Source organism: Lucilia sericata, unplaced genomic scaffold (assembly GCF_015586225.1).
Source record: "Lucilia sericata isolate MDLA Ls3-8-SP2 unplaced genomic scaffold, ASM1558622v1 Contig001207F_arrow, whole genome shotgun sequence".
In the NCBI taxonomy this organism is placed as follows: Eukaryota; Metazoa; Arthropoda; class Insecta; order Diptera; family Calliphoridae; genus Lucilia; species Lucilia sericata.
This window is the reverse complement of record NW_023995168.1, coordinates 79,445-88,023: the sequence shown is the minus strand read 5'-3', so window position 1 is coordinate 88,023 and position 8,579 is coordinate 79,445. Positions and strand designations below refer to the sequence as shown.

General features: G+C 35.0%; 1 protein-coding gene across 1 annotated transcript; it reads right to left on the bottom strand.

The window, feature by feature from the left end:
• Window positions 1–3,356: 3,356 nt before the first annotated feature.
• Window positions 3,357–8,347, bottom strand: LOC119610477 (protein SON). Its single transcript, XM_037965712.1, has 2 exons — window positions 5,893–8,347; window positions 3,357–4,380 (listed from the first exon to the last, which is right to left on the bottom strand). The coding sequence occupies exons 1-2, from the start codon at window positions 8,164–8,166 to the stop codon at window positions 3,733–3,735; spliced, it is 2,922 nt and encodes a 973-aa protein (XP_037821640.1). The 5' UTR covers window positions 8,167–8,347; the 3' UTR covers window positions 3,357–3,732.
• Window positions 8,348–8,579: the final 232 nt, after the last annotated feature.

The following is an 8,579-nucleotide window of genomic DNA, read 5'->3' as shown; positions in this document are numbered from 1 at the left end:
CTGGTTTTCGAGATATCATGTCCTAAAATATGTAATAACCGCGTTTTTGGCCGATATAAATCTTTGTTTATGAAATTCCTTATCTCTTATAGTCCAAAAGTTTAACTTCGGTCATATCTGCTTCCTTCGTTGAAATATCCCGAATAACTGATATGATGGATTCGTATTCAGTTCAGCTCAATCTCTCAAAAAAGTACACACGAGTATCTGGGTTAAGTAATCTTGTATGTACTGCTATAGAATATCAATTCCTTCACTCAAAAAACATTCCAGAAGACAGCTTTAGAACTCCGAACCATTTGTGTTGTCTCTAATCCATGTAATGTCTTTACAGTTCCTCAATACCGCTGAGCAAACATGGCGCAGCTTATGATCTATTTACTTAGGAGCATGACAACTTTGAGGAGACTTTTAGAACACTGAACTCTCAAAGGTTTCGGTGCATAAGGAAACTCAGCTACACTAGACAGTACTGAGTAAACTATCTAGTGTTGTTGGACAAATTTGCCCAAGAGATTAGAAACTTAGGTGAGGTTTCTGAGCGTACAACCTGAGAAGAGTTTTAATACTCTGAACCCCCATTTTAACAACAAGTTTCACCACTATGAGTTTATTTGGTAAACTTTAAATGAAAGCAAACAAGATCCTCACCATTTTTTTATTGAACCAAAAACGCGGCCACCACTTTTGATCGTCGTAATGCCTAAGGATTACTTAATGACTTCCGGGCTACATTAGGTAATAAAGACAGTTTAAGATATCCATCACTTATGGCTCCATATTTAGGACGCTTTGTAATAGAGGAAATGGTTAAAAAACTCATCATGTTATTATTGAAGGGTGACAACGCCAAGTCAGATATTCCGAAGACGAACACGTTGGCGAAATCAAGCTCTATGGTAAGGGTATGTCAAAAGATGGTATACTGGAAATTCTTGGAGGTCAAAATGCTGAGCTGGCCGTGGAAAAATGGGATGTCTTTTACAGGAAAGAAGAACCTGAGGAAACTCTATTTGTAATCGGTATCGACCAGAAAGCCAAGAATAAAGGTAGGGCTTACTTCGCCTCTAACGCTGTCATATTCAAAATTGGGAAGGTGCCAATTGGAAGCGCACCAAGCCTCGAAAAGGACACTAAAAAATCTAAGAACACCGCATCAGTAGCCACTACTGAAAACGTTGAGGAGTCAAATCCTAAAAGCGAGGAAGTTACCACTAACTTGCCTGAAGAAAGTGCAGCTGACCTTTCCAAAATTGGGAAGGCGCCAATTGAATGGGCTGTCAAAATCGGCCCCGACAAGGACTCTAAAACACCTAAGACGGTACCGAAAACATCATTAGCAAGTACTGGTAATGTTAAGGAGCCAAATCCTAAAAGCGAGGGGGAAATCACTCTTTCGCCAGAAGACAGAACAGTAGTGCTTTCCAAATATGCCACACCGCAGTGCCATCAATAGTACCCACTGCATTAATACCCACTTCAGACTACCCGGAGGAGTCGAATCCAAAGAGCGAGGAGGTGAAATCCTATTCGCTGGAAGACAGTTTAATGGATGACCATGATTGAGGTTATCCAAATAAACCTCAATCGGAGCGAGACGGCTACCAACGCTCTGATGGCCATTGGTACATAAGATTCAAAATACTAAGACCACCACCAAAGCCGATAAAGTTTCGGAATAAGTCTAAAACTAATTGGACAGTGTTCGGGACCTTACTAAAGAACCGTTTAGATCAGGACTCTTTTCAATGTCGAAATAAAGAGGATATAGACGCCAAAGTCGAAACTTTAAGAAATGACCTGGTTGAATCGTTCGAGGATTCAAACAGGGCCTGGGCTCACGCAGATGAGAAACCCTGGATATGGGGGGACCCGGATGGGGGGAAGACTCTTCGCAAACTATTTAACCGGGCATGACGTAAAAAGACCGCAGTATACTGGAGTGAGTATCGTAATAAACTTGGTGAATATAAGAAAATCGTTCGAAAAGCCACTCCTGGAAACTTTTCTGTGAATAGGTAGATAGCGGAATCGATGATCGATGACACGGGAATGCGTAAATTGGATTAGAATAAATATGGCGCCCACAGCGCTTAATATATTTACCAAGACCCAGAAGGCAATTAGGGCGATATCAGGTGATAGAACTAAATCTCGAAAGGGCGAATGAAATAGCTTTAAAGGGAAGGGAGCTCGAGCCAGTTGACCTGAAAAACGCAAAACCATTCGACGCAACAAAAGCTGAACTGAGAATCCCATAAGGCCTCTTGACATAATGAAACAGCGGGTAGAACCACGAAGATCCTATGGGGTGACCCTGATGAGAGCAAGACAAAAAATCTCCTCAAAAAGAGCAAGTCTGAAGTTAGTATGATGGTACGTATTCTGAGTGGACACACAGGATTACGAGCACATCTATGCAAAATTGGACGTGCGGATTCAGACGAATGTAGAGCATGTGGAGAGGACAGTGAAACTCTGGAGCACTTTCTTTGCCACTGCCAGGCATTCGTCGAAGTTAGATCCAAGTATCTTGGAAGTGACGTTATTTCCCAAATAACATTCCTGACTAACGCTGATTGGAAGATTCTTAGGAATTATGTCCTGAAAACTGAGTTTCTGAACACTGAAAAAGAAATCATTCAAATCACTTTTTTTATGATAAGGAGCGCACAACAGGCGCGATAGTGGCCTAGGTGTATTTCTTCGGATTTGATGTAGTATACATCCTCCTATCAACATAACCTTACCTCACACGGGCAGGAGGATATGGAGGAGACAATGAAACTCTTAATTAATTTTTAATAAAAAATCTAATTTTAAATAAACAAATTAATAATAAAAAAAAAAAAATCAAATTTTTTGTAAAAAAATCGAATCTTTAGTAAAAAACTTAAATTTTTATGGAAATAAAAGAGATTTTTAATAAAAAAAAGGATTTGAAAAAACTTTTAGTAAAAAAAAAATAAAAAATCGTACTTTAAGCAAAAAGTCGGATTCTTAGTAAAAAAATCTAATTTTTAGTACAAAGTCGAATTTTTAAGAAAAATCGAAATTTTAGTAAAAATAAGTAAAAAATAAAATTTTTAGAACAAAATCGTTTTTTTTTTATAAAATATTTTTAAGTTAAAAAAATAAAAAAAAAATGTAAAAACTTAAAGTTTTAGTAAAAATATATCAGGTTTTTAGAAAAACTTCAGAAGACTTTTAGAAGAACTTCAAATAAAATCTATTTTTTTGTAAAAAATCTAATGCTAAGTAAAAAAAATCGTACTTTTTAGTTTAAAAACATGGATTTTTAATTTACCACCAATAAAAAGAGAGAGAGAGTAAATCTGCTTAAAAAACTTATTTAAATTTATCTGTTTATTTACATTTTATTTAAACTTATTAAACTTAAAAAAGAAGAAGTAAAAAGTAGTAGAGTAGAAGATTAAATAAAACTCTATACTTTAAATATATAATAACTATATATGTATATTTTACAAATAACATACAAAAAAAGTCTTAAAGCATTTAAATAGTATTTTCTTTCATTTTTTTAGACATATTCTTTAGCCGAATATAAATAAATAACACACGCGTCTCTAAGTGGATGATAGATGATGGATGTTGATGACGATGGCCTTATTTAATAGTAATTCCAAAATTTACTAAAAAATACAAAAATCAATTTTTCTTGGTTTACATGTATTTACAACATGTTTTTGTTTTTGTTTGTTTTATTTAATGCTAACACGCTGGCAATATGCCAATTTGTTGTAGACAATGTTTGGCTGCTATCATTTTTGCTTCTTTCTTGGTATTGCTAGCACGTTCGGGCGTAAATGTTTGTCCATTAACCTGCACGGAAAATAAAAACATTTTACTGTGTGAGGGTCCTTTTTCGTTGACCAGCGTATAGAGCGGTGGTGTCCATTTGCGTTTCGAAGTCAATTCATTGAGTAGACAGACAGGATGTTTTTCTTCGAGATTTTGTTGAGCTAATTGGGCATTGTGGGGTCCGCCACTGCGTTTCTTCATGGGTATACCTTTACGATTGCAATCTTCTTGAGCCACTAGACCACGTTTATCCAGTTTCACATCGAGCAATAGGGGTTGCAAAGAACCATTCTTTTCACGTCCTAAGCCTTCACCTGGTTTCCAGCCCATTTTTTGCAGTAGATGCATACCCATGCCACCGGTTACTGGTTTTGTTGAGGTTAATTGATCCCTACGTGCCCATACCTGTGGGCCGGAGTTTAGTTCGTTTGGCTTTAGGACATTAACACCCGTACTGCCGGTAAATTGTCCTGGCAAGTGTTTGGATGAAGCCCATGAACTCATTTCCTTTTGGGAGTTATACATCATTTTAATGGCTTCTGAATCCATGGGATTTTCCTGCGAGGCAAAGGTATTTATACAGAATAAGGAGGAGTTTTAATAAACTTGTTTTTCGTATAAAATTGTTGGGAACTTCAAATAATAAGCAGAATTACACTTTTATAAACTTGCAAGCAAATAAAAAAGCGAAAATTTAGGAGCAGTTTTAGCAAAAAACGTAGTTTTTAGTAAAAATAGATATTTAAGTAAAACATGTAATTTTTGACGAATTTTTAGCACAGAATCGATATTTTTGTAGATAACATCATTTTTAGTACCAAATAGAAATTTTAGTACAAAAAACATATTTTTAGTACAAAATGCAAAATTTTAATACAAAATTTAATTTTTAGTACAAAATTGAACTTTTAGTAAAAAACGGATTTTTAGAACAAAACTGAATTTTTATTATAAAAATCAATTTTTAGCACAGGGATGAATTTTTAGTACATATAAACAGATATTTGTAGTACAAAAACAAATTTTAAGTACTAAAAGAATTTTTTTTAATACAAAACGAAATTTTTAGTACAAATAAAATGTTTTTTTCAAATTCGATATTTTGTAGTAAACTTAATTTATAGTACAAAAAACTTTTTTTAGTACAAAATAAAAATTTTAGTACAAAATTGAATTTTAGTACAAAATATAAATTTTAATACAAAATTGAATTTGACTATACTTAATTGAATTTTTAGCACAAAAAATGTTTAGTATAAAAACAGGATTTTAGAACAAAAAGCCGCATAAAGTTTTAAGTACAAGAAAATCGAAATTTCAATGTATCTATTTATCTATCATCTATCTGTCTATCTATCTATCTATCTATCTATCTATCTATCTATCTATCTATCTATCTATCTATCTATCTATCTATCTATCTATCTATCTATCTATCTATCTATCTATCGATCTATCGATCTATCGATCTATCTATCTATCTATCTATCTATCTATCTATCTATCTATCTATCTATCTATCTATCTATCTATCTATCTATCTATCTATCTATGTATCTATCTATCTATCTATCTATCTATCTATCTATCTATCTATCTATCTATCTATCTATCTATCTATCTATCTATCTATCTATCTATCTATCTACCTATCTATCTATCTATCTATCTATCTATCTATCTATCTATCTATCTATCTATCTATCTATCTATCTATCTATCTATCTATCTATCTATCTATCTATCTATCTATCTATCTATCTATCTATCTATCTATCTATCTATCTATCTATCTATCTATCTATCTATCTATCTATCTATCTATCTATCTATCTATCTATCTATCTATCTATCTATCTATCTATCTATCTATCTATCTATCTATCTATCTATCTATCTATCTATCTATCTAAGCAGATAGATCTATACGAAAGTTTATTCGTTCGGACGCTGATTAAAATGTAAAAAGGACAGTGGCTGGCAAAAGCAAGTACAGAAGCAGAAATAAGGAATGTTTCAAAATTTTCAATTAACTTAAATCTCCAAAATTCTCTAAAGTTTTAGACTCACCTGTAACCTCCGCATGGCATTAAGTCTTTTTGAAATAATCGATGACACGTCCAATGATGTACAAGTAGTTTTGGGAAATACCGAACTATTCGTAGAAGGTACTGGAACGTCGGGTACAAAAGCTGTGGGTGTGGAAGCTGCTGGCAAACTAAATGGAACATTTACTGTTGAAGCTGGTATAGCTGTAGTAGGAGCGGGTAGAGAAGGGGGAGGAATTATTGCATTTGGTATTGCAAGAGGAGCAGCCACAGGCGTTGGAATGGCAGCTAAAGCTGTTGCAACTCCTGCTTCGACTGCAGGCAAAGGTAGAGCAGGTGTTTCTAACGTTGTGCTTTCACTATTGGGAGCCGGTACCGGTTTAAATGCCGGTTCTTGCTCCTCAGCCATAGGTAAAGGTTTACCTAAGGCATTTTTAGGTAAATTACTTTTAAATATCGTGGTAGACTGTGAAGCAGTTGGTAGAGCAGGAAGAGGCGCCAAATTATCCTTAGTTTCAACGGGCACCCAGTGTTCGGTCATGCGATGCTGTTGTCCCGAGGAAACTGGAAATTGCATGGTTATGGCTTTTGTTTGTTCTTCGGTTTTAGCTAAAATCGGTAAAATAGGCTTCGAGTTGCGTATATGCATGACTATGGGTTCGCGTTCTTTCAGCTGGAAGGGATGATGGAAAGCTTTAGTATTGCCCGCCTTATCGACATCAGAATCTTCATCGGATGAAAGATCCGAAAGATTTTCACCATTTGAGATTTTCTTGCAAAATTCCGTCAAATCTTCTACGGTACGTCCGCCATAACGCATTTTTAGTAGCACCTTATCCTTGATCTCTTGCGACATATTATCACAGCCCGGCAGATTACCACGTTTAAACATACTAATGGCATTTTTACGGGCAATTTCCAATAGACGTTTCTTATCTATACCCAAATCTCTTGATCTAGAACGGGAACGTGAACGGGAATAGCGTGAGTGATAAGGTCTAGAGAAGCCACGATTACGATAAGAATTGTCGCGTTCCCGATGTCGATCCCGGTCTCTATCACGTTCCCTATACCTTTCATCATTATGACCACGATGCCTTTCGCTCCTGTCTTTATCACGGCTGTGACTGCGCTTGACACCATCGTAAAAGCTATTGTGCTGTTTGCGTTTACTGTAATCACTGCTTCGAGTTTCTTTTTCTTTCAGGTAAGTCTCTTCATCGGAAAGTGAAATTTCTGAAATTTGTTCCTCTTCCGAATAACGACGTGATTTTCTCTCTTTAGGTTCTAATTTAATTTTGATCTTATCCTTTTCGCCTACTCTCTCCCGTGAATGTTCCCTTTCTTTAAAACCATTATAAAAGGAATTTGTTTTGTCCTTTTCCTCGGTTTTCTTACGTTTGCTGGCCGTGTCCGCTCTTGAATCCTCTTTATCGTAATGTCTTTTACGTTCCGTTGAGGATTTTGTCTTTTCATATTTATCCAAAGATTCCTTTAGATTTTTATCTCTATCTTTACTTCTAGCTCTATCTTTACTGCGTGCTCTATCTCTACTTTTATCTCGTTCCGCAGATTTTTTATCACTTTTACTTTTATCCTTTTCCTTATCCTTTGATTTTGCTCTTTCCTTATCTTTTTCCTTGTCTTTGCTTTTGCTTTTTTCTTTATCCTTATCCTTGGAGCCGTCTTTGTGTTTATGCTTGTGTTTCTTTTTAGATTTCTTATGTTTATGTTTTTCTCCAGGCGTTATGTCTCCCTCTTCGCCGTCCAATAGCTCTACGCACTCTCCTTTTTGTTTCTTATGCTTCTTTTTCTTTTCCTTTTTATGCTTTTTAGCCTTTTTAATTAAATTCTTATCATCTAGCAATTCCTCGGGTGGTGCCGCATTGAATACTTGAAATAATTCGGTTAATATCTCATTGGAGCTTTTAACCGGCTCGATATTTTTCTTTTCATCTTCCTCGCCTTCTCTACTATTCTCCGCCTCCTCCTCTTCATCATCATCATTTTCCTGTGAACTACTGTCCGAATCATTAGAATCCTCCTCCTCATCATCGCTGTCATCTTGTGTATCTTTAGTTTTCGTATGACCATTTGTAGTTTGTGACTCTGTGTCACCAGTTTCAGGAGGTTCGGTTTTTATATTTACTTCCAGCAACTTTATTTTATTTTCAATTTCTGGATCTATTTTTTCTTGTTTAATTTTAACCACTGGACTTAGAGGAGCTGCGGCATTAGAATTTTCCTCATTGTTGTTGGCCCTTTCCGAGTTATCGTTTGTGGGTGGCTGGGCCATTTCGTTTGCCTTTTTAACTATTACTTTCACTGTATATAATTAGTGAGTAGATTTTCTTATTCCTTTTTTAGTTTTTTGTAAAATTTTAACACATTTTTAGTAATTTTTTAGAGGATTCTAATTTTTTTCTATAATTTGCACTTTTTATGTCAAATTATGCCAGATGTGTTTAGTTGACATAACAATGCTGTGTATTTTTTTCAGTTTTACGGGAATGCCAGATTGATGAAAGTGACTGGGATGATAAAGTGAGGTTTTGTTTTTAAATGTCAAAATTTAATTTTTATATTTTTTTTTAATTTCGTGAAAAGTATATACATTTCGTTTTTATTTTTATAATTACATATATATATTGCGAGTCCTTATAGTTAGAGGAGTTGGTTTGTTTGTCTGTCTTTATGTATGTTGAAATG

Coding starts and splice junctions, on each gene's coding strand:
- LOC119610477 (XM_037965712.1), bottom strand. CDS start 8,166: ATGGCCCAGCCACCCACAAACGATAACTCGGAAAGGGCCAACAACAAT. Junction 4,381..5,892: donor ATGCCATGCGGAGGTTACAG/GTGAGTCTAAAA, acceptor TTTGCCTCGCAG/GAAAATCCCATGGATTCAGA.